The following is a 27,226-nucleotide window of genomic DNA, read 5'->3' as shown; positions in this document are numbered from 1 at the left end:
GGCCTTCGTTATTAAAACGTAAATGTTTCAGTATAAGAAATACATTTATAACATTCTGTAAAAAGACGTTTTTTTCAAATTTATAATCATATCAATGTTGAAGTAAAAGGAAAAGTTCAAAACTGCAATTCCCTCGAAGAATAAATGTTAAGGACACGAAATTAGGTGAAGGTGCACAGGCAAGTGTTTTAACCTGTTTAGAGAACGGACTCCATCAGTTTCATTATTGTATGGCCCTGGTAAAGATCATACATTTGCATATTCATAGCTTAAAAATTTAGATGAATGTAATTAATAGAAAGTCCCGGGAGTACTATGTCTGTTGCATCAATTTCGGAACGTTTAACTGAAGCTGCAGGTGGTAAGATTTGTATGACGGAAAACAGTGTGTCAATCGATGCAGCCTTTACGGGGGAAATATGTATAATATTAGAAAATATTTAAAAAACGAAAGCAATAGGTAAATTTTGCGGATTTCATTTAACAAAATCAAAGTAGGATCGTTATCCGTGGCTAAGCTGTATCGAAATCGGGTATTTGACGATCATGCTGGACTTAGGTAAGAATAAGAAAAACAACGGAATAATCTGTTTTATTTTATATGTTAAATGTTACAGTTGGTGATTGTTTAATTATTATCGATGGAAAGGATTTAATAGGACTAAAAATAATACAAATGACGGCTTTAATCCACCATTATGAAGGATATGATTTAAAATAATTTATCTGGAGATATATTAACGAAGGAGTAAAAGAATTTGCGTAGCAGTGAAAGGACCATTGCCAGAAGTGGCCTGTAAACTTGCAGACGCTTTGCGATATTTAAGAAAATTAATTATTAAATTCATCTAGACCCGAGTTCTAGAATGCTCAGTTTTTCAGAAAATCTCACTGCCACCAAGTCCTTGGTTTGTTCATGGTCATATCGTTTGTGTTGGATGTAGATTGAAAACACGTCAAGTCGGGCATCAAATCATCAAACACGAGAATACGTCTGCTAGGATTTTACATGATTGTTTATGATCTATTCATTATCCAATAACACGAATAGTTATTAACTAATGCCAGTAAACATTAATTTAATTGAAGTTTATGGTATTAAGAAACGTGCGATTTATATCTTCGAAATGTGTGTCTTATGAATCAAAATCGAATACGAAATTTGAGAGTGATCACAGTTATTATTGACTAATAATTCCTACGTTTAATCAATAAACTTGTTAAATAAAGTTTGTTCATTTCCTCGGCCAGGCTGCTGTATAGTTAAATTAGCCGTAGTAGCTTTTACCTTATTGTAGTACAAGGTATTTACGCTAGAGTGAGCCACAGGTCTATACTGTTTCAAAATGTGAATATAGTGATGATGTTCCAACCAATGTTATCCATTTTCGGATTCGTAAGTAACCGAAAACTGTTTTATGTTCTTTTTGGATCCTTTTGCTAATTTTCAGAATGGGTTTGGAATAATTTAATCTAAAATTGAGTAATACAAGTATATTCCAAGATTTTGTGTTAAAATTCGGTTATCTCAGAAAGCTCGTGAGAAATATACAAATTTCAAATACGAGGATATAATAAGTGTAAAAATGACATCGGTTGATACCAGCAAAGTAGCTGATGTTGAAGTTAAAAATGAGAATGATGTATCAACATCGGAAGTAATGCAGACAAATAATGATCAAAATCCAAATACCTCAACTATTGCAAAAGATGATGAGGAAACTGTGCTTCCTTCAGATTTATTCGCTTACGATCCAGCGAATTATTCTTTCTGCAAACAAAATAGTATAGTTAATACTCTAACTGTTGGAGAAGTGGGTACTCTCGAAATTATTTCAGAAATAAGGGAGGGTGTATATGGTATTACATTGTGGCCTGAGAGAGATTATGAAGACTTTTTCGAGCAAATGTATTCAGTAATCCCGGAAGCTACTCTATGGGAGAATCGTAGGTAAATAATAGCAATATCCCATACATTATTTAAACAAATTAATTAAACAAATTAAATGTTAATATATTTTGCAAAAATTATTAATTTTTAGACCAAATATAGGAGATTTTGTATTTGGTCAAACCTTTGATACACATTGGATTAGGGGATATGTTGTATGTCTGATACCATACTTAAAAATGGCTATGATAGACCAAGCTAGAATAGTGGTTGTTCTTCATCTTGCTACATGCAAACCACCGCTTTTAGATATGCCTGCATTAGGTGGATTATGTGAATTAACTGATGCTACACATAAACTGAAGGTAAGATGTACAGTATCTAATATGCTGTTAAGTATATTGTATGTTACTTCTTAATTTCTCAACTATAACTTGTAGGAAGGTGAAGCGCTTGAATTTAAAGTAATAGGCCAAACAGATAATGAAGAACAAGACGAATTTGAAATATTGATTCTTAATGGAGATTATGAGTTAAAAGCTACTGTAAAGCCTTATATTCCAACAGTGGAACAAGTGGGAATACTATGTGGTGATGTGACTAATGGAAGTGAAGTATGATTTTTTATTTTAATTTAGATAAAAATAGTTATTATTTTACTATTATTTTATTTACTTTGCTATTGCTTTTCGTCAAAGTATCATTTCTTTATTACAACCATTTTTACAGGTATGCATTACTGGTTATAGAAATCATATACATCTATTTGTTCGTCCCTTAGATGCTCTAGGTGTGGCACGCTATAACTTTATTATGGAAACTGTTGGAAAATGCGCTGAAACATGTACGTAATATGGTTGATAACATTTTATAAGAATTAAACTTAAACACAAAGTTTTGTATAAACTCGTATAAAATAAAAAAGAACTATTTTTCTTTCTTTTCTAAAGCTCCATTTTTAAAAGATCCAAAAGTTGGTCAAACGGTATTAGCAATGACCACTGATGGAAAATATTGTCGTGCACGTATTCTTAATATAAATAAAGTTGGAGTGGAAGTTTTCTACCGTGATCTTGGTCGTAGAGAGTATATAGATCCGGAGAAACTTAAGGTTCACCCTGATAGTTTGAAAGAGGTCGGTTATAATTTAATATGTGTTTGATAATATATTTTAAAAGTATTTATATCTATTTAATCTATTAATCTAATTTTTAAAATAGATTGGATATTTTATGTCAAAACTAAAACTACAAGGTGTTTCTCCAGATATCCCTCCACTACAAGACATAATTGATCTTCTGGACAACCTAGTGGATAATAAAGTTCCTCTGATATGTACATATGATGGTATACCTTCCACAGATGGTGTATATCTGAAATTTCGTGACGGAAAAACTCTTAATGATATGATATGTAAATGTATCGAGACGAATTGTGAGATAACTTCTGAGTAAATAGAAAAATTAATCTCAGAATTAATTGCTGTACTAAATAGCCAGATAGCTGTACTAAAACAAAAATTATTGAGCGTGAACTTGTATCTGTGTGTCGTCCATAATGTGTAATTACCATTGGTTAAAGCCAAATTAATTGGTGAATGTTTAATATCAAATTGGGGGCAAAAAAAGAAACAAAAAAAAAACATGAATCTCATTATGCAAAAGGAGAACATATTAGTTATAATGTTTGAAGATAAAATTGAGATATTTATAGTTAAAATAGTTAAAACATGATTTGTTTCTTGAAAGTATTTTAACATTTGTAGAAGACATTCCACTCTTTGATATTATTGTATCTTCTCAAATAGTATATAAGATCAGTACTTTTGAACACTTTTTTTATATTTCCTTTTGTCAGTACTATATTTTATTTCGGTGAATCTCTATATTCAACATACTTCCTGCGAGACATGTATTTTGTGTACAATTTATAATAAATATGAAGCGAAAGCAAAGAGTACGTCCAATGCAGTTAATTCTATACTGAAAGATAAATTTGTCGACTGCGGAAATCTTTTCAGTAATAAAAATTATGAACTTTTCATAATTTTATAATAGGCATTTTTGTGTGTTCAGTACCTGATTTAATTGAAGCTACAGCTGATTGGATGATTTATCACCCTAACGTATCTCACAATCAGCTTACTAAGCTACTTGATGTGTCTGTTCAGATGACAGATCGCTGTAAGCAACTGTAACACCTCACCATTTACAAGCTCGTCTAATATAGTAACTAAAGTATAATACTTACGATAGCGTTTATGCATCAATACAGGTGATATATACAGGGTGGTTGGGAACTGGCGATACAAGCGGAAAGGGGGTGATTCTACGCGAAAAAATAAGTCGAAAATATAGAATAAAAATTTTTCGTTTGGGGCTTTGTTTTCGAGGAAATCGACTTTGAATTTTCGCTGGGTACGCGTGCACTATGTCACGTCTCGTTATAACGGATCTCACTGTAGATCGTTGCTCGATGGAAAAATTAAAAAAAAAAACTTTCATTCTATGTTTTCGACTTCTTTTTTCGCGTAGGATCACCCCCTTTCCGCTTGTACCGCCAGTTACCAACCACTCTGTATAATAATTAATTATTATTAACAAGGCTTTCGTTATTAAAACGTAAATGTTTCAGTATAAGAAATACATTTATAACATTCTGTAAAAAGACGTTTTTTTCAAATTTATAATCATATCAATGTTGAAGTAAAAGGAAAAGTTCAAAACTGCAATTCCCTCGAAGAATAAATGTTAAGGACACGAAATTAGGTGAAGGTGCACAGGCAAGTGTTTTAACCTGTTTAGAGAACGGACTCCATCAGTTTCATTATTGTATGGCCCTGCTAAAGATCATACATTTGCATATTCATAGCTTAAAAATTTAGATGAATGTAATTAATAGAAAGTCCCGGGAGAACTATGTCTGTTGCATCAATTTCGGAACGTTTAACTGAAGCTGCAGGTGGTAAGATTTGTATGACGGAAAACAGTGCGTCAATCGATGCAGCCTTTACGGGGGAAATATGTATAATATTAGAAAATATTAAAAAAAAGAAAAAAAAAAAACGAAAGCAATTGGTAAATCTTGCGGATTTCATTTAACAAAATCAAAGTAGGATCGTTATCCGTGGCTAAGCTGTATCGAAACCGGGTATTTGACGATCATGCTGGACTTAGGTAAGAATAAGAAAAACAACGGAATAATCTGTTTTATTTTATATGTTAAATGTTACAGTTGGTGATTGTTTAATTATTATCGATGGAAAGGATTTAATAGGACTAGAAATAATACAAATGACGGCTTTAATCCACCATTATGAAGGATGTGATTTAAAATAATTTATCTGGAGATACATTAACGAAGGAGTAAAAGAATTTGCGTAGCAGTGAAAGGACCATTGCCAGAAGTGGCCTGTAAACTTGCAGACGCTTTGCGATATTTTAGAAAATTAATTATTAAATTCATCTAGACCCGAGTTCTAGAATGCTCAGTTTTTCAGGAAATCTCACTGCCACCAAGTCCTTGGTTTGTTCATGGTCATATCGTTTGTGTTGGATGTAGATTGAAAACACGTCAAGTCGGACATCAAATCATCAAACACGAGAATACGTCTGCTAGGATTTTACATGATTGTTTATGATCTATTCATTATCCAATAACACGAATAGTTATTAACTAATGCCAGTAAACATTAATTTAATTGAAGTTTATGGTATTAAGAAACGTGCGATTTATATCTTCGAAATGTGTGTCTTATGAATCAAAATCGAATACGAAATTTGAGAGTGATCACAGTTATTATTGACTAATAATTCCTACGTTTAATCAATAAACTTGTTAAATAAAGTTTGTTCATTTCCTCGGCCAGGCTGCTGTATAGTTAAATTAGCCGTAGTAGCTTTTACCTTATTGTAGTACAAGGTATTTACGCTAGAGTGAGCCACAGGTCTATACTGTTTCAAAATGTGAATATAGTGATGATGTTCCAACCTATGTTATCCATTTTCGGATTCGTAAGTAACCGGAAACTGTTTCATGTTCTTTTTGGATCCTTTTGCTAATTTTCAGAATGGGTTTGGAATAATTTAATCTGAAATTGAGTAATACAAGTATATTCCAAGATTTTGTGTTAAATTTCGATTATCTCAAAAAGCTCGTGAGAAATATACAAATTTCACAGGCGCGGATATAATACGTGTAAAAATGGAATCAAGTGATTCGGGCGAAATACTTCAAGTTCATGACGAGGCGAATTTATTAACACACATAGTACTTCCGACGAATTGTGATGAAGATTCAAATACCTCAACTGCTGCAAGTGTTATTGAGAAAGCTGTGGTTTCTTCAGATTTATTCGCCTACGATCCAGCAAAATATTCTTTCTGCAAAGGAAAAAGTATCGTTAATACTCTAAATGTTGGAGGAACGGGTGCGTTCCGCTTTCTGACAGAAATAAAGGAGGGTGTATATTGTATTGATATATGGCCTGACGGTTCAAATGCTGATTATGAGAGTTTAGTGGTTGAACTAGAATCAGCGATCCCGGAATGTACTCAATGGTCAAATCATAGGTAAATAATAGTAATATCCTATACATTATTTAAACAAGTTAATTAAACAAATTAAACGTTAATACACTTTGCAAAAATTATTAATTTTTAGACCAAATATAGGAGATTTTGTATTTGGTCAAAGGGTGGACAACACTTGGATTAGGGGATATGTTATATGTGTGCTACCATACTTAAAACTGGCTGTGATCGACGAAACTGAAATAGTGCGAGTTGGTTACCTTGCTACGTGCGAACCACCCCTTTTAGATATGCATGCATATACTGGAGTATTAGAATTAACTGATACTACATATAAATTGAAGGTAAGATGTACGGAATCTAATATGCTGTTAAATATAATGTATGTTAATTCTTAATTTCTCAACTACAACTTGTAGGAATATAAGGATTATCAATTTAGAGTAATAGGCCGAACAGATGATGAGAAACCAGACGAATTTGAAATATTAATTCTTCTAGGAGATTCTGAGTTAAAAGCTACTATAAAGCCTTGGATTCCAATGCCGGAACAATTGGGTGTACCGTGTACTGATCTGGATTATGGATCTACGGTATGATTTTTGGTTTTAATTCAAATAAAGATAGTTATTATTTTACTATTATTTTATTTATTTTACTATTGCTTTTGGTCAAAGTATCATTTCTTTATTAAAACTATTTTTTCAGGTATGCGTTACTGCTTATCAAAGTCATATAATTATGTTCGCTCGTCCCTTAAATACTCTAGGTTTGGCACGCCATAACTTTATTATGGAAACTGTTGCAAAATGCGCTGAAACATGTACGTAATATGGTTGATAACATTTGATAAGAATTAAACTAACTTTGTATAAACTCGTATAAAACAAAAATAACATTTTTCTTTCTTTTTTAAAGCTAAATTTTTGGAAGATCCATATATTGGGCAACTGGCATTAGCACTGCGTGGTGATGGCAATTATTATCGTGGATGCATTATTACTGTACAGAAAGAAAGAGTGGAACTTGTGTTCTATGATCTTGGTGCTAGAGAATTTATAGACAGAAAGAAAATTAAGATCTATCCTGAATATTTGAGGAAGGTGGGTTATAATTTAATATATGTTTGATAATATATTTTAAAAGTATTTATATCTATTTAATCTATTTAATATGTTAATCCAATTTTTACAATAGCTTGGACATTGTATGTCAACAATCTTTCTAAAAGATGTTCCTAAAAATATCCCCCCATTGAAATCAATAATTAAAATTCTGGACAACCTAGTGGAAAATAAAGTCCCTCTGATATGTACATATGATGGTATACCAAGCAGTGAAGGTGTATACCTGAAATATCCTGATGGAGAAAGCGTTAATAATATGATATGTAAATGTATCGAGCCGTATCGTGTGAAACGTTCTGAGTAAATAGAAAAATTAATCTCAGAATTAGTTGCTCGAGATGGCTTTATTAAAACAAAAATTATTGAGCGTGAACTTGTATCTGTGTGTCGTCTATAATGTGTAATTACCATTGGTTAAAGCCAAATTAATTGGTGAATGTTTAATATCAGATGGGGGGCAAAAAAAAGAAACAAAAAAAAAACATGCATCTCATTATGCAAAAGGAGAACATATTAGTTATAATGTTTGAAGCTAGAATTGAGATATTTTTAGTTAAAATAGTTAAAACATGATTTGTTTCTTGAAAGTATTTTAACATTTGTAGAAGATATTCCACTCTTTGATATTATTGTATCTTCTCAAATAGTATATAAGATCAGTACTTTTTCAACACTTTTTTTATATTTACTTTTGTCAGTACTATATTTTATTTCGGTGAATCTCTATATTCAACATACTTCCTGCGAGACATGTATTTTGTGTACAATTTATAATAAATATGAAGCGAAAGCAAAGAGTACGTCCAATGCAGTTAATTCTATACTGAAAGATAAATTTGTCGACTGCGGAAATCTTTTCAGTAATAAAAATTATGAACTTTTCATAATTTTATAATAGGCATTTTTTGTGTGTTCAGTACCTGATTTAATTGAAGTTACAGCTGATTGGATGATTTATCACCCTAACGTATCTCACAATCAGCTTACTAAGCTACTTGATGTGTCTGTTCAGATGACAGATCGCTGTAAGCAACTGTAACACCTCACCATTTACAAGCTCGTCTAATATAGTAACTAAAGTATAATACTTACGATAGCGTTTATGCATCAATACAGGTGATATATACAGGGTGGTTGGGAACTGGCGATACAAGCGGAAAGGGGGTGATTCTACGCGAAAAAATAAGTCGAAAATATAGAATAAAAATTTTTCGTTTGGGGCTTTGTTTTCGAGGAAATCGACTTTGAATTTTCGCTGGGTACGTGTGCACTATGTCACGTCTCGTTATAACGGATCTCACTGTAGATCGTTGCTCGATGGAAAAATTAAAAAAAAAAAATTTTCATTCTATATTTTCCACTTCTTTTTTCGCGTAGGGTCACCCCCTTTCCGCTTGTAACACCAGTTACCATCCACCCTGTATAATAATTAATTATTATTAACAAGGCCTTCGTTATTAAAACGTAAATGTTTCAGTATAAGAAATACATTTATAACATACTGTAAAAAGACGTTTTTTTCAAATTTATAATCATATCAATGTTGAAGTAAAAGGAAAAGTTCAAAACTGCAATTCCCTCGAAGAATAAATGTTAAGGACACGAAATTAGGTGAAGGTGCACAGGCAAGTGTTTTAACCTGTTTAGAGAACGGACTCCATCAGTTTCATTATTGTATGGCCCTGGTAAAGATCATACATTTGCATATTCATAGCTTAAAAATTTAGATGAATGTAATTAATAGAAAGTCCCGGGAGAACTATGTCTGTTGCATCAATTTCGGAACGTTTAACTGAAGCTGCAGGTGGTAAGGTTTGTATGACGGAAAACAGTGCGTCAATCGATGCAGCCTTTACGGAGGAAATATGTATAATATTAGAAAATATTAAAAAAAAGAAAAAAAAAACGAAAGCAATTGGTAAATCTTGCGGATTTCATTTAACAAAATCAAAGTAGCATTGTTATCCGTGGCTAACCTGTATCGAAACCGGGTATTTGACGATCATGCTGGACTTAGGTAAGAATAAGAAAAACAACGGAATAATCTGTTTTATTTTATATGTTAAATGTTACAGTTGGTGATTGTTTAATTATTATCGATGGAAAGGATTTAATAGGACTAGAAATAATACAAATGACGGCTTTAATCCACCATTATGAAGGATGTGATTTAAAATAATTTATCTGGAGATACATTAACGAAGGAGTAAAAGAATTTGCGTAGCAGTGAAAGGACCATTGCCAGAAGTGGCCTGTAAACTTGCAGACGCTTTGCGATATTTTAGAAAATTAATTATTAAATTCATCTAGACCCGAGTTCTAGAATGCTCAGTTTTTCAGGAAATCTCACTGCCACCAAGTCCTTGGTTTGTTCATGGTCATATCGTTTGTGTTGGATGTAGATTGAAAACACGTCAAGTCGGGCATCAAATCATCAAACACGAGAATACGTCTGCTAGGATTTTACATGATTGTTTATGATCTATTCATTATCCAATAACACGAATAGTTATTAACTAATGCCAGTAAACATTAATTTAATTGAAGTTTATGGTATTAAGAAACGTGCGATTTATATCTTCGAAATGTGTGTCTTATGAATCAAAATCGAATACGAAATTTGAGAGTGATCACAGTTATTATTGACTAATAATTCCTACGTTTAATCAATAAACTTGTTAAATAAAGTTTGTTCATTTCCTCGGCCAGGCTGTTGCATAGTTAAATTAGCCGTAGTAGCTTTTACCTTATTGTAGTACAAGGTATTTACGCTAGAGTGAACCACAGGTCTATACTGTTTCAAAATGTGAATATAGTGATGATGTTCCAACCTATGTTATCCATTTTCGGATTCGTAAGTAACCGAAAACTGTTTTATGTTCTTTTTGGATCCTTTTGCTAATTTTCAGAATGGGTTTGGAATAATTTAATCTAAACTTGAGTAATACAAGTATATTCCAAGATTTTGTGTTAAAATTCGGTTATCTCAGAAAGCTCGTGAGAAATATACAAATTTCAAATACGAGGATATAATAAGTGTAAAAATGACATCGGTTGATTCCAGCAAAGTAGCTGATGTTGAAGTTAAAAATGAGAATGATGTATCAACATCGGAAGTAATGCAGACAAATAATGATCAAAATCCAAATACCTCAACTATTGCAAAAGATGATGAGGAAACTGTGCTTCCTTCAGATTTATTCGCTTACGATCCAGCGAATTATTCTTTCTGCAAACAAAATAGTATAGTTAATACTCTAACTGTTGGAGAAGTGGGTACTCTCGAAATTATTTCAGAAATAAGGGAGGGTGTATATGGTATTACATTGTGGCCTGAGAGAGATTATGATGACTTTTTCGAGCAAATGTATTCAGTAATCCCGGAAGCTACTGTATGGAAGAATCGTAGGTAAATAATAGCAATATCCTATACATTATTTAAACAAATTAATTAAACAAATTAAACGTTAATATATTTTGCAAAAATTATTAATTTTTAGACCAAATATAGGAGATTTTGTATTTGGTCAAACCTTTGATACACATTGGATTAGGGGATATGTTGTATGTCTGATACCATACTTAAAAATGGCTATGATAGACCAAGCTAGAATAGTGTTTGTTCTTAAGCTTGCTACATGCAAACCACCGCTTTTAGATATGCCTGCATTAGGTGGATTATGTGAATTAACTGATGCTACACATAAACTGAAGGTAAGATGTACAGTATCTAATATGCTGTTAAGTATATTGTATGTTACTTCTTAATTTCTCAACTATAACTTGTAGGAAGGTGAAGCGCTTGAATTTAAAGTAATAGGCCAAACAGATAATGAAGAACAAGACGAATTTCAAATATTGATTCTTAATGGAGATTATGAGTTAAAAGCTACTGTAAAGCCTTATATTCCAACGGTGGAACAAGTGGGAATACTATGTGGTGATGTGACTAATGGAAGTGAAGTATGATTTTTTATTTTAATTTAGATAAAAATAGTTATTATTTTACTATTATTTTATTTAGTTTGCTATTGCTTTTCGTCAAAGTATCATTTCTTTATTACAACCATTTTTACAGGTATGCATTACTGGTTATCGAAATCATATACATCTATTTGTTCGTCCCTTAGATGCTCTAGGTGTGGCACGCTATAACTTTATTATGGAAACTGTTGGAAAATGCGCTGAAACATGTACGTAATATGGTTGATAACATTTTATAAGAATTAAACTTAAACACAAAGTTTTGTATAAACTTGTATAAAATAAGAAAGAACTATTTTTCTTTCTTTTCTAAAGCTCCATTTTTAAAAGATCCAAAAGTTGGTCAAACGGTATTAGCAATGACCACTGATGGAAAATATTGTCGTGCACGTATTCTTAATATAGATAACGTTGGAGTGGAAGTTATCTACCATGATCTTGGTCGTAGAGAGTATATAGATCCGGAGAAACTTAAGGTTCACCCTGATAGTTTGAAAGAGGTCGGTTATAATTTAATATATGTTTGATAATATATTTTAAAAGTATTTATATCTATTTAATCTATTAATCTAATTTTTAAAATAGATTGGATATTTTATGTCAAAACTAAAACTACAAGGTGTTTATCCAGATATCCCACCACTACAAGACATAATTGATCTTCTGGACAACCTAGTGGATAATAAAGTTCCTCTGATATGTACATATGATGGTATACCTTCCACAGATGGTGTATATCTGAAATTTCGTGACGGAAAAACTCTTAATGATATGATATGTAAATGTATCGAGACGAATTGTGAGATAACTTCTGAGTAAATAGAAAAATTAATCTCAGAATTAATTGCTCCAGATAGCTGTACTAAAACAAAAATTATTGAGCGTGAACTTGTATCTGTGTGTCGTCCATAATGTGTAATTACCATTGGTTAAAGCCAAATTAATTGGTGAATGTTTAATATCAAATCGGGGGCAAAAAAAAGAAACAAAAAAAAAACATGAATCTCATTATGCAAAAGGAGAACATATTAGTTATAATGTTTGAAGATAAAATTGAGATATTTTTAGTTAAAATAGTTAAAACATGATTTGTTTCTTGAAAGTATTTTAACATTTGTAGAAGACATTCCACTCTTTGATATTATTGTATCTTCTCAAATAGTATATAAGATCAGTACTTTTGAACACTTTTTTTATATTTCCTTTTGTCAGTACTATATTTTATTTCGGTGAATCTCTATATTCAACATACTTCCTGCGAGACATGTATTTTGTGTACAATTTATAATAAATATGAAGCGAAAGCAAAGAGTACGTCCAATGCAGTTAATTCTATACTGAAAGATAAATTTGTCGACTGCGGAAATCTTTTCAGTAATAAAAATTATGAACTTTTCATAACTTTATAATAGGCATTTTTTGTGTGTTCAGTACCTGATTTAATTGAAGTTACAGCTGATTGGATGATTTATCACCCTAACGTATCTCACAATCAGCTTACTAAGCTACTTGATGTGTCTGTTCAGATGACAGATCGCTGTAAGCAACTGTAACACCTCACCATTTACTAGCTCGTCTAATATAGTAACTAAAGTATAATACTTACGATAGCGTTTATGCATCAATACAGGTGATATATACAGGGTGGTTGGGAACTGGCGATACAAGCGGAAAGGGGGTGATTCTACGCGAAAAAAGAAGTCGAAAATATAGAATAAAAATTTTTCGTTCGAGGAAATCGACTTTGAATTTTCGCTGGGTACGCGTGCACTATGTCACGTCTCGTTATAACGGATCTCACTGTAGATCGTTGCTCGATGGAAAAATTAAAAAAAAAAACTTTCATTCTATGTTTTCGACTTCTTTTTTCGCGTAGGATCACCCCCTTTCCGCTTGTACCGCCAGTTACCAACCACTCTGTATAATAATTAATTATTATTAACAAGGCTTTCGTTATTAAAACGTAAATGTTTCAGTATAAGAAATACATTTATAACATTCTGTAAAAAGACGTTTTTTTCAAATTTATAATCATATCAATGTTGAAGTAAAAGGAAAAGTTCAAAACTGCAATTCCCTCGAAGAATAAATGTTAAGGACACGAAATTAGGTGAAGGTGCACAGGCAAGTGTTTTAACCTGTTTAGAGAACGGACTCCATCAGTTTCATTATTGTATGGCCCTGGTAAAGATCATACATTTGCATATTCATAGCTTAAAAATTTAGATGAATGTAATTAATAGAAAGTCCCGGGAGAACTATGTCTGTTGCATCAATTTCGGAACGTTTAACTGAAGCTGCAGGTGGTAAGATTTGTATGACGGAAAACAGTGCGTCAATCGATGCAGCCTTTACGGGGGAAATATGTATAATATTAGAAAATATTAAAAAAAAGAAAAAAAAAAACGAAAGCAATTGGTAAATCTTGCGGATTTCATTTAACAAAATCAAAGTAGGATCGTTATCCGTGGCTAAGCTGTATCGAAACCGGGTATTTGACGATCATGCTGGACTTAGGTAAGAATAAGAAAAACAACGGAATAATCTGTTTTATTTTATATGTTAAATGTTACAGTTGGTGATTGTTTAATTATTATCGATGGAAAGGATTTAATAGGACTAAAAATAATACAAATGACGGCTTTAATCCACCATTATGAAGGATGTGATTTAAAATAATTTATCTGGAGATACATTAACGAAGGAGTAAAAGAATTTGCGTAGCAGTGAAAGGACCATTGCCAGAAGTGGCCTGTAAACTTGCAGACGCTTTGCGATATTTTAGAAAATTAATTATTAAATTCATCTAGACCCGAGTTCTAGAATGCTCAGTTTTTCAGGAAATCTCACTGCCACCAAGTCCTTGGTTTGTTCATGGTCATATCGTTTGTGTTGGATGTAGATTGAAAACACGTCAAGTCGGACATCAAATCATCAAACACGAGAATACGTCTGCTAGGATTTTACATGATTGTTTATGATCTATTCATTATCCAATAACACGAATAGTTATTACTAATGCCAGTAAACATTAATTTAATTGAAGTTTATGGTATTAAGAAACGTGCGATTTATATCTTCGAAATGTGTGTCTTATGAATCAAAATCGAATACGAAATTTGAGAGTGATCACAGTTATTATTGACTAATAATTCCTACGTTTAATCAATAAACTTGTTAAATAAAGTTTGTTCATTTCCTCGGCCAGGCTGCTGCATAGTTAAATTAGCCGTAATAGCTTTTACCTTATTGTAGTACAAGGTATTTACGCTAGAGTGAGCCACAGGTCTATACTGTTTCAAAATGTGAATATAGTGATTATGTTCCAACCTATGTTATCCATTTTCGGATTCGTAAGTAACCGAAAACTGTTTTATGTTCTTTTTGGATCCTTTTGCTAATTTTCAGAATGGGTTTGGAATAATTTAATCTAAAATTGAGTAATACAAATATATTCCAAGATTTTGTGTTAAAATTCGGTTATCTCAAAAAGCTCCTGAGAAATATACAAATTTCACAGGCGCGGATATAATACGTGTAAAAATGGAATCAGGTGATTCGGGCGAAATACTTCAAGTTTATGACCCGGAGAATTTAATAACATACATAGTACTTCCGACGCCTTGTGATGAAGATTCAGATACCTCAACTGCTGCAAGTGTTATTGAGAAAGATGTGGTTTCTTCAGATTTATTCGCCTACGATCCAGCAAAATATTCTTTCTGCAAAGAAAAAAGTATCGTTAATACTCTAAATGTTGGAAGAACGGGTGCGTTCCGCTTTATGACAGAAATAAAGGAGGGTGTATATGGTATTGCAATATGGCCTGACGGTACAGATGCTGATTATGAGAGTTTAGTGGATGAAATAGAAGCAGCGATCCCGGAATGTACTCAATGGTCAAATCATAGGTAAATAATAGTAATATCCTATACATTATTTAAACAAGTTAATTAAACAAATTAAACGTTAATACACTTTGCAAAAATTATTAATTTTTAGACCAAATATAGGAGATTTTGTATTTGGTCAAAGGGTGGACAACACTTGGGTTAGGGGATATGTTATATGTGTGCTACCATCCTTAAAACTGGCTATGATCGACGAAACTAAATTAGTGCGAGTTGGTTACCTTGCTACGTGCGAACCACCCCTTTCAGATATGTATGCATATACTGGAGTATGTGAATTAACTGATACTACATATAAGTTGGAGGTAAGATGTACGGAATCTAATATGCTGTTAAATATAATGTATGTTAATTCTTAATTTCTCAACTACAACCTGTAGGAATATGAGGATTATCAATTTAGAGTAATAGGCCGAACAGATGATGAGAAACCAGACGAATTTGAAATATTAATTCTTAAAGGAGATTCTGAGTTAATAGCTACTATAAAGCCTTGGATTCCAGCGCCGGAACAATTGGGTGTACCGTGTACTGATCTGGATTATGGAACTACTGTATGATTTTTGGTTTTAATTTAAATAATGATAGTTATTATTTTACTATTATTTTATTTATTTTACTATTGCTTTTGGTCAAAGTATCATTTCTTTAATAAAACTATTTCTTCAGGTATGCGTTACTGCTTATCGAAGTCATATAATTATGTACGTTCGTCCCTTAGATACTCTAGGTTTGGCACGCTATAACTTTATTATGGAAACTGTTGCAAAATGCGCTGAAACATGTACGTAATATGGTTGATAACATTTGATAAGAATTAAACTAACTTTGTATAAACTCGTATAAAACAAAAATAACATTTTTCTTTCTTTTTTAAAGCTGAATTTTTGGAAGATCCACATATTGGGCAACTGGCATTAGCACTGCGTGGTGATGGCAATTATTATCGTGGATGCATTATTACTGTACAGGAAGAAAGAGTGGAACTTCTGTTCGATGATCTTGGTTGTAGAGAATATATAGATAGGAAGAAAATTAAGATCTATCCGGAATATTTGAGGAAGGTGGGTTATAATTTAATATATGTTTGATAATATATTTTAAAAGTATTTATATCTATTTAATCTATTTAATATGTTAATCCATTTTTTACAACAGCTTGGACATTGTATATCAAAAATCTTTCTACAAGATGTTCCTAAAAATATCCCCCCGATACAATCAATAATTAAAATTCTGGAGAACCTAGTGGAAAATAAAGTCCCTCTGATATGTACATATGATGGTATACCTTCCACAGAAGGTGTATACCTGAAATATCCTGATGGAGAAAGCGTTAATAATATGATATGTAAATGTATAGAGCCGTATCGTGTGGAACCTTCTGAGTAAATAGAAAAATTAATCTCAGAATTAGTTGCTCCAGATGGCTTTATTAAAACAAAAATTATTGAGCGTGAACTTGTGTCTGTGTGTCGTCTATAATGTGTAATTACCATTGGTTAAAGCCAAATTAATTGGTGAATGTTTAATATCAGATCGGGGGAAAAAAAGAAACAAAAAAAAACATGCATCTCATTATGCAAAAGGAGAACATATTAGTTATAATGTTTGAAGCTAAAATTGAGATATTTTTAGTTAAAATAGTTAAAACATGATTTGTTTCTTGAAAGTATTTTAACATTTGTAGAAGACATTCCACTCTTTGATATTATTGTATCTTCTCAAATAGTATATAAGATCAGTACTTTTGAACACCTTTTTTATATTTCCTTTTGTCAGTACTATATTTTATTTCGGTGAATCTCTATATTCAACATACTTCTTGCGAGACATGTATTTTGTGTACAATTTATAATAAATATGAAGCGAAAGCAAAGAGTACGTCCAATGCAGTTAATTCTATACTGAAAGATAAATTTGTCGACTGCGGAAATCTTTTCAGTAATAAAAATTATGAACTTTTCATAACTTTATAATAGGCATTTTTTGTGTGTTCAGTACCTGATTTAATTGAAGTTACAGCTGATTGGATGATTTATCACCCTAACGTATCTCACAATCAGCTTACTAAGCTACTTGATGTGTCTGTTCAGATGACAGATCGCTGTAAGCAACTGTAACACCTCACCATTTACAAGCTCGTCTAATATAGTAACTAAAGTATAATACTTACGATAGCGTTTATGCATCAATACAGGTGATATATACAGGGTGGTTGGGAACTGGCGATACAAGCGGAAAGGGGGTGATTCTACGCGAAAAAATAAGTCGAAAATATAGAATAAAAATTTTTCGTTTGGGGCTTTGTTTTCGAGGAAATCGACTTTGAATTTTCGCTGGGTACGCGTGCACTATGTCACGTCTCGTTATAACGGATCTCACTGTAGATCGTTGCTCGATGGAAAAATTAAAAAAAAAAACTTTCATTCTATGTTTTCGACTTCTTTTTTCGCGTAGGATCACCCCCTTTCCGCTTGTACCGCCAGTTACCAACCACTCTGTATAATAATTAATTATTATTAACAAGGCTTTCGTTATTAAAACGTAAATGTTTCAGTATAAGAAATACATTTATAACATTCTGTAAAAAGACGTTTTTTTCAAATTTATAATCATATCAATGTTGAAGTAAAAGGAAAAGTTCAAAACTGCAATTCCCTCGAAGAATAAATGTTAAGGACACGAAATTAGGTGAAGGTGCACAGGCAAGTGTTTTAACCTGTTTAGAGAACGGACTCCATCAGTTTCATTATTGTATGGCCCTGGTAAAGATCATACATTTGCATATTCATAGCTTAAAAATTTAGATGAATGTAATTAATAGAAAGTCCCGGGAGAACTATGTCTGTTGCATCAATTTCGGAACGTTTAACTGAAGCTGCAGGTGGTAAGATTTGTATGACGGAAAACAGTGCGTCAATCGATGCAGCCTTTACGGGGGAAATATGTATAATATTAGAAAATATTAAAAAAAAGAAAAAAAAAACGAAAGCAATTGGTAAATCTTGCGGATTTCATTTAACAAAATCAAAGTAGGATCGTTATCCGTGGCTAAGCTGTATCGAAACCGGGTATTTGACGATCATGCTGGACTTAGGTAAGAATAAGAAAAACAACGGAATAATCTGTTTTATTTTATATGTTAAATGTTACAGTTGGTGATTGTTTAATTATTATCGATGGAAAGGATTTAATAGGACTAAAAATAATACAAATGACGGCTTTAATCCACCATTATGAAGGATGTGATTTAAAATAATTTATCTGGAGATACATTAACGAAGGAGTAAAAGAATTTGCGTAGCAGTGAAAGGACCATTGCCAGAAGTGGCCTGTAAACTTGCAGACGCTTTGCGATATTTTAGAAAATTAATTATTAAATTCATCTAGACCCGAGTTCTAGAATGCTCAGTTTTTCAGGAAATCTCACTGCCACCAAGTCCTTGGTTTGTTCATGGTCATATCGTTTGTGTTGGATGTAGATTGAAAACACGTCAAGTCGGACATCAAATCATCAAACACGAGAATACGTCTGCTAGGATTTTACATGATTGTTTATGATCTATTCATTATCCAATAACACGAATAGTTATTAACTAATGCCAGTAAACATTAATTTAATTGAAGTTTATGGTATTAAGAAACGTGCGATTTATATCTTCGAAATGTGTGTCTTATGAATCAAAATCGAATACGAAATTTGAGAGTGATCACAGTTATTATTGACTAATAATTCCTACGTTTAATCAATAAACTTGTTAAATAAAGTTTGTTCATTTCCTCGGCCAGGCTGCTGCATAGTTAAATTAGCCGTAATAGCTTTTACCTTATTGTAGTACAAGGTATTTACGCTAGAGTGAACCACAGGTCTATACTGTTTCAAAATGTGAATATAGTGATGATGTTCCAACCTATGTTATCCATTTTCGGATTCGTAAGTAACCGAAAACTGTTTTATGTTCTTTTTGGATCCTTTTGCTAATTTTCAGAATGGGTTTGGAATAATTTAATCTAAAATTGAGTAATACAAGTATATTCCAAGATTTTGTGTTAAAATTCGGTTATCTCAGAAAGCTCGTGAGAATTATACAAATTTCACAGGCGCGGATATAGTATGTGTAAAAATGACTTCGATTGAATCCAACAAAGTAACTAATGTGGAAGTTCAAAACGGGACGAATACGTCAACATCCCAAGTAATTACGACAAATAATGATCAAAATCCAAATACCTCAACTATTGCAAAAGTTGATGGGGAAACTGTTGTTTCTTCAGATTTATTCGCTTACGATCCAGCGAAATATTCTTTCTGCAGAGAAAAGAGTATAGTTAATATTCTAAAAGTTGGCGAATTGGGTACCCTCGAATTTCTGGAAGAAATAAGGAAGGGTGTATATGGTATTGCAATATGGCCTGCGAGTGCAGCCTCTGATTATGAGGAATTATTGGGTCAATTAAATATGGTGATCCCTGAAGCTACTCAATGGAAAAATCGCAGGTAAATAATAGCAATATCTTATACATTACTTAAACAAGTTAATTAAACAAATTAAACGTTAACACACTTTGCAAAAATTATTAATTTTTAGACCAAGTATAGGAGATTTTGTATTTGGTCAAAGATTGGACGGAGATTGGGTTAGGGGATATGTTATATGTGTGCTACCATTCTTAAAACTAGCTATGGTCGACGAAACTAAATTAGTGCTAGTTAGTAACCTTGCTACATGCGAAAAACCCCTTTCAGATATGTATGCATTTAGTGGAGTATGTGAATTAACTGATGCTACACATAAATTTAAGGTAAGATATACAGTATCTAATATGCTGTTAAGTGTATTGTATGTTACTTCTTATTTTCTCAACTATAACTTGTAGGAAGGTCAAGATTATCGGTTTAAAGTTACAGGCCGAACAGATAAGGAGAAACCAGACAAATTTGAAATATTAATTCTTAAAGGACATTTTGAGGTAAAAGCTACTGTAGAGCCTTGGATTCCAACGCCGGAACAATTGGGAGTACCATGTGGTCATGTGAATTATGGAACTACAGTATGATTTTTGGTTTTAATCTAAATAAAAATAATTATTATTTTACTATTATTTTATTTATTTTACTATTGCTTTTGGTCAAAGTATCATTTCTTTATTAAAACTATTTCTTCAGGTATGCGTTACTGGTTATCGAAATCATATACATATGTACGTTCGTCCCTTAGATACTCTAGGTTTGGCACGCTATAACTTTATTATGGAAACTGTTGCAAAATGCGCTGAATCATGTACGTAATATGGTTGATAACATCTTATAAGAATTAAACATAAATACAAAGTATTGTATAAGCTCGTATAAAATAAAAATACCATTTTTCTTTCTTTCCTAAAGCTCCATTTTTGAAAGAACCAAATATTGGGCAATCAGTATTAGCACTGTCTGCTGATGGCAATTATTATCGCGCATTTATTACTAAGGTACAGGAAGATAGGGCGCATGTTATGTACCAAGACCTTGGTCGTAGAGAATATGTAGATAGGAAGAAACTTAGGATTTTTCCCGATTATTTGAAGAAGGTTGGTTATAATTTAATATATGTTTGATAACACATTTTAAAAGTATTTATATCTATTTAATCTATATAATCTATTTAATCTGTTAATCTAATTTTTAAAATAGCTTGGGTATTGTATATCAAAAATCCTTCTACAAGGTATTCCTAAAGATATCCCTCCGTTAATACCAATAATTGAAATTCTGGACAGCCTAGTGGAAAATAAAGTTCCTCTGATATGTACATATGATGGTATACCTTCCACAGAAGGTGTATATCTGAAATTTCATGACGGAGAAAGCCTTAATAATATGATATGTAAATGTATCGAGACGAATTGTGAGATAACTTCTGAGTAAATAGAAAAATTAACCTCAGAATTAGTTGCTCCAGATAGCTGTATTAAAACAAAAATTATTGAGCGTGAACTTGTATCTGTGTGTCGTCCATAATGTGTAATTACCATTGGTTAAAGCCAAATTAGTTGGTGAATGTTTAATATCAAATTGGGGGCAAAAAAAGAAACAAAAAAAAACATGCATCTCATTATGCAAAAGGAGAACATATTAGTTATAATGTTTGAAGTTAAAATTGAGATATTTTTAGTTAAAATAGTTAAAACATGACTTGTTTCTTGAAAGTATTTTAACATTTGTAGAAGACATTCCACTCTTTGATATTATTGTATCTTCTCAAATAGTATGTAAGATCAGTACTTTTTGAACACTTTTTTTATATTTTCTTTTGTCAGTACTATATTTTATTTCGGTGAATCTCTATATTCAACATACTTCCTGCGAGACTTGTATTTTCTGTACAATTTATAATAAATATGAAGCGAAAGCAAAGAGTACGTCCAGTGCAGTTAATTCTATACTGAAAGATAAATTTGTCGACTGCGGCTGTAATCTTTTCACTAATAAAAATTATAAAAAGTTTATAATTTTATAATAGGCACCTTTTGGTGTGTTTAGTACCTAATTTGATTGAAGTTATAGCTGATTTGATGATTTATCATACTAATCTAGCTCGCAATCAGCTTAATAACCTACTTGATGTATCTGTTCAGATGACAAATCGCTGCAAGCAACTGTCCGATTTAAATGATACGGGGCATTCAAGCAACAGAAATAATAAATGATGCATGTTCAGATAAGACACCCTTACGGGGGTCTACTACGTAAGAATACTAATGCCATGAAAGGATGGCATACTTATGACAGCGTTTATGCATCAATACAGGTGATATATATAGCAACATAATAATTATTATTAATAAGGCTTTCGTTATTAAAACGTAAATGTTTCAGTATAAGAAATACATTTATAACATACTGTAAAAAGACGTTTTTTTTTCAAATTTATAATCATATCAATGTTGAAGTAAAAGGAAAAGTTCAAAACTGCAATTCCCTCGAAGAATAAATGTTAAGGACACGAAATTAGGTGAAGGTGCACAGGCAAGTGTTTTAACCTGTTTAGAGAACGGACTCCATCAGTTTCATTATTGTATGGCCCTGGTAAAGATCACACATTTGCATATTCATAGCTTAAAAATTTAGATGAATGTAATTAATAGAAAGTCCCGGGAGAACTATGTCTGTTGCATCAATTTCGGAACGTTTAACTGAAGCTGCAGGTGGTAAGATTTGTATGACGGAAAACAGTGCGTCAATCGATGCAGCCTTTACGGAGGAAATATGTATAATATTAGAAAATATTAAAAAAAAGAAAAAAAAAAAAAACGAAAGCAATTGGTAAATCTTGCGGATTTCATTTAACAAAATCAAAGTAGGATCGTTATCCGTGGCTAAGCTGTATCGAAACCGGGTATTTGACGATCATGCTGGACTTAGGTAAGAATAAGAAAAACAACGGAATAATCTGTTTTATTTTATATGTTAAATGTTACAGTTGGTGATTGTTTAATTATTATCGATGGAAAGGATTTAATAGGACTAAAAATAATACAAATGACGGCTTTAATCCACCATTATGAAGGATGTGATTTAAAATAATTTATCTGGATATACATTAACGAAGGAGTAAAAGAATTTGCGTAGCAGTGAAAGGACCATTGCCAGAAGTGGCCTGTAAACTTGCAGACGCTTTGCGATATTTTAGAAAATTAATTATTAAATTCATCTAGACCCGAGTTCTAGAATGCTCAGTTTTTCAGGAAATCTCACTGCCACCAAGTCCTTGGTTTGTTCATGGTCATATCGTTTGTGTTGGATGTAGATTGAAAACACGTCAAGTCGGACATCAAATCATCAAACACGAGAATACGTCTGCTAGGATTTTACATGATTGTTTATGATCTATTCATTATCCAATAACACGAATAGTTATTACTAATGCCAGTAAACATTAATTTAATTGAAGTTTATGGTATTAAGAAACGTGCGATTTATATCTTCGAATTGTATGTTTTATGTATTGAAAGTAAATACGAAACTTGAGAGTGATCACATTTATTCTTGATTAATAATTTTGACATTGAATCGATAAATTTCTTAAATAAACTTTGTTCATTGCCACGGCCGCGCTGCTGTATAGTTAATTAGTCGCGGTAGCCTTTACCTTACTGTAGTACAAGGTATTTACGCTAGAGTGAGCCACAGAACTATGCTGGTTCACAATTTTCATATACTGGTCATGCATGTTTTTCAGATTCGTAAGTAGGTGATAATATTTTGATGTTTTTTTTCGATTCTTTCGCAAATTTTCAAAATAGGTTCGGAATAATTTAATCTAAAATTGAGTAATACAAGTATATTCCAGGATTTTGTGTTAAAATTCGGTTATCTCAGAAAGCTCGTGAGAAATATACAAATTTCAAATACGAGGATATAATAAGTGTAAAAATGACATCGATTGATTCCAGCAAAGTAGCTGATGTTGAAGTTCAAAATGAGAATGATATATCAACATCAGAAGTAATTGAGACAAATAATGATCAAAGTCCAAATACCTCAACTATTGCAAAAGTTGAAGAGGAAACTGTGGTTACTTCAGAAATATCCACTTGCAATAAAGCATTATACTCTTTGTGCAAAGAAAAAAGTATAGTGAATGCTCTAACTGTTGGAGAAGTGGGTACTCTCGAAGTTCATGCCGTACTAAAGAATAACACATACGGTATTACATTATTGCCTAATAATGCAGAACATCAATTTGATAAAGTAATGGCCTCATTAGCTGCAGTCCCGGAAGATTTTCAACGTACAATAAATAAGTAAATAATAGCAATGTGCTACATATTATTTCAACAAATTAAACGTTAATATAGTTTGTAAAATTATTAATTTTTAGTCTAAATATAGAAGATATGTTCTATGGTCAACAAGCGGACAAAGAGTGGGTTAGAGGATATATTGTATCTGAGCTACCATTCTTAAAAATTGCTAATATAGACGAAGCTAAAGTAGAGACAATTAAAAATATTACTACATGCGAACAAATCGCTTTAGATACTTATGCATTTAGTGCACTATGTGAAATAACTGATGATAGGCATAAATTGGAAGTAAGATCTGTAATATCGAATATGTTGTTAAATATAATGTATGTTAATTCTTAATTTCTCAATTATAAATCCTAGGATGGTGATATATGTGAGTATGAAGTACTAGGCCGAACACGTATTAAGGAACAAGACGGATATGAAATATTAATTTATACAGATGATTCTAAGATAAAAGCTACTGTAAAGCCTTGGATTCCAACGCTTCAACAATTGGGAACACAGTGTGCTGAAGTGAATAATGAAACTGAGGTATGATTTTTGGTTTTAATCTAAATGAAAATAATTATTATTTTACTATTATTTTATTTATTTTACTATTGCTTTTGGACAAAGTATCATTTCTTTATGAAAACCATTTTTCCAGGTATGCGTTACTGGTTATCGAGATCATATACATATGTACGTTCGTCCCATAAATACTGTGGGTTTGGAACATTATAACCATGTTATGCAAACTATTGCGAAATGCGCTGAAACATGTACGTAATATAGTTGATAACATTTAATAAGAATTAAGCTAACTCTGTATAAGTTCGTATAAAATAAAAATACCATTTTCTTTTTCTTTTCTTGAAGCTCCATTTTTAAGAAAACCACCAAATGTTGGGGATGCGGTAATAGTTCAGTCTGCTGACGAAAATTATTATCGTGCATTTGTTACTAGGGTACAAGATGATAGAATTACAATTTTATATCTTGATCTTGGTAGAAAAGAAGTTATTACAGATATGAAGAAACTTAAGATTTTACCTGATAATTTGAAGAAGGTGGGTTATAATTTAATATATGTATGATAATATAGTTTAGAAGTATTTATATCTATTTAATCTACTAATCCAATTTTTAAAAAAGGTCCGCTTTTCTATGACAAAGCTCTTACTAAAAGATGTCCCTAGAGATATTCCTCTGATAAAAGAAGTAGATGATTATCTGGCTCACATAGTAGCAACTAAAGTTCCCCTGTTATGTACATATGATGGTATACCTTCCCTAGACGGTGTATATTTGAAATTTCATGATGGAGAAACCCTTAATAATATGATATGTAAATGTATCGAGTCGACTTTTGAGGAACTTTCTGAGTAAATAGAAGAATGAATCTCAGAATCAGTTACTTCGGATAGCTGTATTAAAACAAAAATTATTGAGCGTGAACTTGTATCTGTGTCGTCTATAATGTGTAATTACCATTGGTTAAAGACAAATTAATTGGTGAATGTTGAATATCAGATCGGGGGAAAAAAAAGAAACACAAAAAAACATGCATCTCATTATGCAAAAGGAGAACATATTAGTTATAATGTTTGAAGCTAAAATTGAGATATTTTTAGTTAAAATAGTTAAAACATGATTTGTTTCTTGAAAGTATTTTAACATTTGTAGAAGACATTCCACTCTTTGATATTATTGTATCTTCTCAAATAGTATGTAAGATCAGTACTTTTTGAACACTTTTTACATTTACTTTTGTGAATATTACATTTTATTTCGGTGAATCTCTATATTCAACATTCTTTCTGCAAGACTTGTATTTTGTGTACAATTTATAATAAATGTGAAGTGAAAATAAAGAGTATAAATAAGAGTCCAATGCAGTTAATTCCATACTGAAAGATAAATTTGTCGACTGTGGTAATCTTTTCACTAATAAAAATTATGAACTTTTTATAATTTTATAATAGGCATTTTTTGTGCGTTCAGTACCTAATTTAATTGAAGTTATAGCTGATTTGATAATTTATCATCCTAACCTATCTCACAATCAGCTTACTAACGTACTTGATGTGTCTGTTCAGACGACAGATCTCTGTAAGCAACTGTCCGATTTAAATGATACCGGGCGTTCAAGCAATAGAAATAATAAATGATGCATGTTCAGATAAGAGACCCTTACAGGGGTCTACTACGTAAGAATACTAATGCCATGAAAGGATGGCATACTTATGACAGCATTTATGCATCAATACAGGTGATATATATGTCGGAGAAGAGCCAGGAACAGGGTTGTGGGCGTTTGATAGACCTCCCTTGGAGTTGGCCATCGTTGTGTTATAACGAAGATACGGCCTGATACTACGAGTATGGACACTACCGATTCGACAATCAACAGCGGTGGTTGGGCATGTTAGTGGGCTTGCGATGTTAGTGACGTTGGTCTTAGGTTCGACGACGAATCCACGGTGAACGGGATGAAAGATATACTTGCTCTAACTCAAACGTGTACTACTCACGGATCGTACGGCGCTAGTCCCTTCGTCGATGAGATCTCCAGAAAGAATGGATTTTCGTCCCAATGATGCCACAGAGGAAAACTATGATGGGGTGTGTCTAAGAACACGAGATCATCGGATTCGTCGGGTATAGCCCTCGTTCCGAAAGTAAGGAAAATTGACGTCGCTGTCAATTGGTCAATTTGGGACAAAGACTGTCTGTCCGTTTGGAAAATCTTAATTACCAAAAACCCAGGTTTTATAGCGGCTCCTCAGGCTAACTGGACTTGTGCTGCGTAAGTGCCTCAACATCTGGTATTCGTTGTCCGAAGGAACCGTTGGAATGTTTTACTGTCAAGTACCTGTATGGGTATTTCTTTTAATGAGGGTCATACTATAACTCCACACCTTTGTTAGACGAAGCGTCCGTCCCGTTGACCGCGGCTACGTTCGGCTACTGATGGTCGCCTTGAGCACAAGTTTATTATCA

The 27,226-nt window shown here is 32.3% G+C and overlaps 6 protein-coding genes across 11 annotated transcripts; all 6 read left to right on the top strand.

Moving 5' to 3' along the window:
* The first annotated feature begins 45 nt into the window (after window positions 1-45).
* On the top strand, window positions 46-3,857 carry LOC117233975. Its single transcript, XM_033494725.1, has 7 exons — window positions 46-559; window positions 618-1,951; window positions 2,043-2,256; window positions 2,332-2,505; window positions 2,621-2,735; window positions 2,842-3,026; window positions 3,112-3,857. The coding sequence occupies exons 2-7, from the start codon at window positions 1,587-1,589 to the stop codon at window positions 3,343-3,345; spliced, it is 1,287 nt and encodes a 428-aa protein (XP_033350616.1). The 5' UTR covers window positions 46-559; window positions 618-1,586; the 3' UTR covers window positions 3,346-3,857.
* Window positions 3,858-4,535: 678 nt separating this feature from the next.
* Window positions 4,536-8,357, top strand: LOC117233972. Of its 2 annotated transcripts, XM_033494722.1 has the most exons (8): window positions 4,536-5,067; window positions 5,126-5,904; window positions 6,072-6,462; window positions 6,554-6,767; window positions 6,843-7,016; window positions 7,132-7,246; window positions 7,342-7,526; window positions 7,621-8,357. In XM_033494722.1, the coding sequence occupies exons 3-8, from the start codon at window positions 6,095-6,097 to the stop codon at window positions 7,852-7,854; spliced, it is 1,290 nt and encodes a 429-aa protein (XP_033350613.1). In that variant the 5' UTR covers window positions 4,536-5,067; window positions 5,126-5,904; window positions 6,072-6,094; the 3' UTR covers window positions 7,855-8,357. The 2 variants fall into 2 exon arrangements, with proteins under 2 accessions (XP_033350613.1, XP_033350612.1); XM_033494721.1 differs by having other exon boundaries at window positions 4,538-5,067; window positions 5,126-6,462.
* A 702-nt stretch (window positions 8,358-9,059) lies between these two features.
* Window positions 9,060-12,719, top strand: LOC117233974. Its single transcript, XM_033494724.1, has 7 exons — window positions 9,060-9,567; window positions 9,626-10,959; window positions 11,051-11,264; window positions 11,340-11,513; window positions 11,629-11,743; window positions 11,850-12,034; window positions 12,120-12,719. The coding sequence occupies exons 2-7, from the start codon at window positions 10,595-10,597 to the stop codon at window positions 12,351-12,353; spliced, it is 1,287 nt and encodes a 428-aa protein (XP_033350615.1). The 5' UTR covers window positions 9,060-9,567; window positions 9,626-10,594; the 3' UTR covers window positions 12,354-12,719.
* A 768-nt stretch (window positions 12,720-13,487) lies between these two features.
* LOC117233973 lies at window positions 13,488-17,200 on the top strand. The gene is made up of 7 exons (XM_033494723.1): window positions 13,488-14,051; window positions 14,110-15,445; window positions 15,537-15,750; window positions 15,826-15,999; window positions 16,115-16,229; window positions 16,325-16,509; window positions 16,604-17,200. Exons 2-7 carry the CDS (start codon window positions 15,078-15,080, stop codon window positions 16,835-16,837), a joined length of 1,290 nt encoding a protein of 429 aa, XP_033350614.1. The 5' UTR covers window positions 13,488-14,051; window positions 14,110-15,077; the 3' UTR covers window positions 16,838-17,200.
* Window positions 17,201-19,281: 2,081 nt separating this feature from the next.
* On the top strand, window positions 19,282-22,324 carry LOC117233971. 3 transcript variants are annotated; one of them, XM_033494718.1, is made up of 7 exons: window positions 19,282-19,382; window positions 19,550-19,946; window positions 20,038-20,251; window positions 20,327-20,500; window positions 20,616-20,730; window positions 20,835-21,019; window positions 21,123-21,581. In XM_033494718.1, exons 2-7 carry the CDS (start codon window positions 19,573-19,575, stop codon window positions 21,354-21,356), a joined length of 1,296 nt encoding a protein of 431 aa, XP_033350609.1. In that variant the 5' UTR covers window positions 19,282-19,382; window positions 19,550-19,572; the 3' UTR covers window positions 21,357-21,581. The 3 variants fall into 3 exon arrangements, 2 of the variants coding, with proteins under 2 accessions (XP_033350609.1, XP_033350611.1); XR_004493458.1 differs by lacking the exon at window positions 21,123-21,581 and adding exons at window positions 22,067-22,239; window positions 22,308-22,324 and having other exon boundaries at window positions 19,286-19,946; XM_033494720.1 differs by lacking the exon at window positions 21,123-21,581 and adding an exon at window positions 22,067-22,296 and having other exon boundaries at window positions 19,286-19,946.
* Window positions 22,325-23,345: 1,021 nt separating this feature from the next.
* Window positions 23,346-26,931, top strand: LOC117233970. 3 transcript variants are annotated; one of them, XM_033494717.1, is made up of 7 exons: window positions 23,346-23,674; window positions 23,782-24,235; window positions 24,313-24,526; window positions 24,602-24,775; window positions 24,891-25,005; window positions 25,103-25,293; window positions 26,496-26,931. In XM_033494717.1, the coding sequence occupies exons 1-7, from the start codon at window positions 23,626-23,628 to the stop codon at window positions 26,595-26,597; spliced, it is 1,299 nt and encodes a 432-aa protein (XP_033350608.1). In that variant the 5' UTR covers window positions 23,346-23,625; the 3' UTR covers window positions 26,598-26,931. The 3 variants fall into 3 exon arrangements, with proteins under 3 accessions (XP_033350608.1, XP_033350606.1, XP_033350607.1); XM_033494715.1 differs by lacking the exon at window positions 26,496-26,931 and adding an exon at window positions 25,379-26,192; XM_033494716.1 differs by lacking the exon at window positions 26,496-26,931 and adding an exon at window positions 25,379-26,192 and having other exon boundaries at window positions 23,346-23,678; window positions 23,885-24,235.
* Window positions 26,932-27,226: the final 295 nt, after the last annotated feature.

Source organism: Bombus vosnesenskii, unplaced genomic scaffold (genome assembly GCF_011952255.1).
Source record: "Bombus vosnesenskii isolate JDL3184/JDL3185 unplaced genomic scaffold, Bvos_JDL3184-5_v1.1 scf7180000013301, whole genome shotgun sequence".
Taxonomy (NCBI): domain Eukaryota; kingdom Metazoa; phylum Arthropoda; class Insecta; order Hymenoptera; family Apidae; genus Bombus; species Bombus vosnesenskii.
This window is presented reverse-complemented; position numbering and strand designations above follow the sequence as displayed.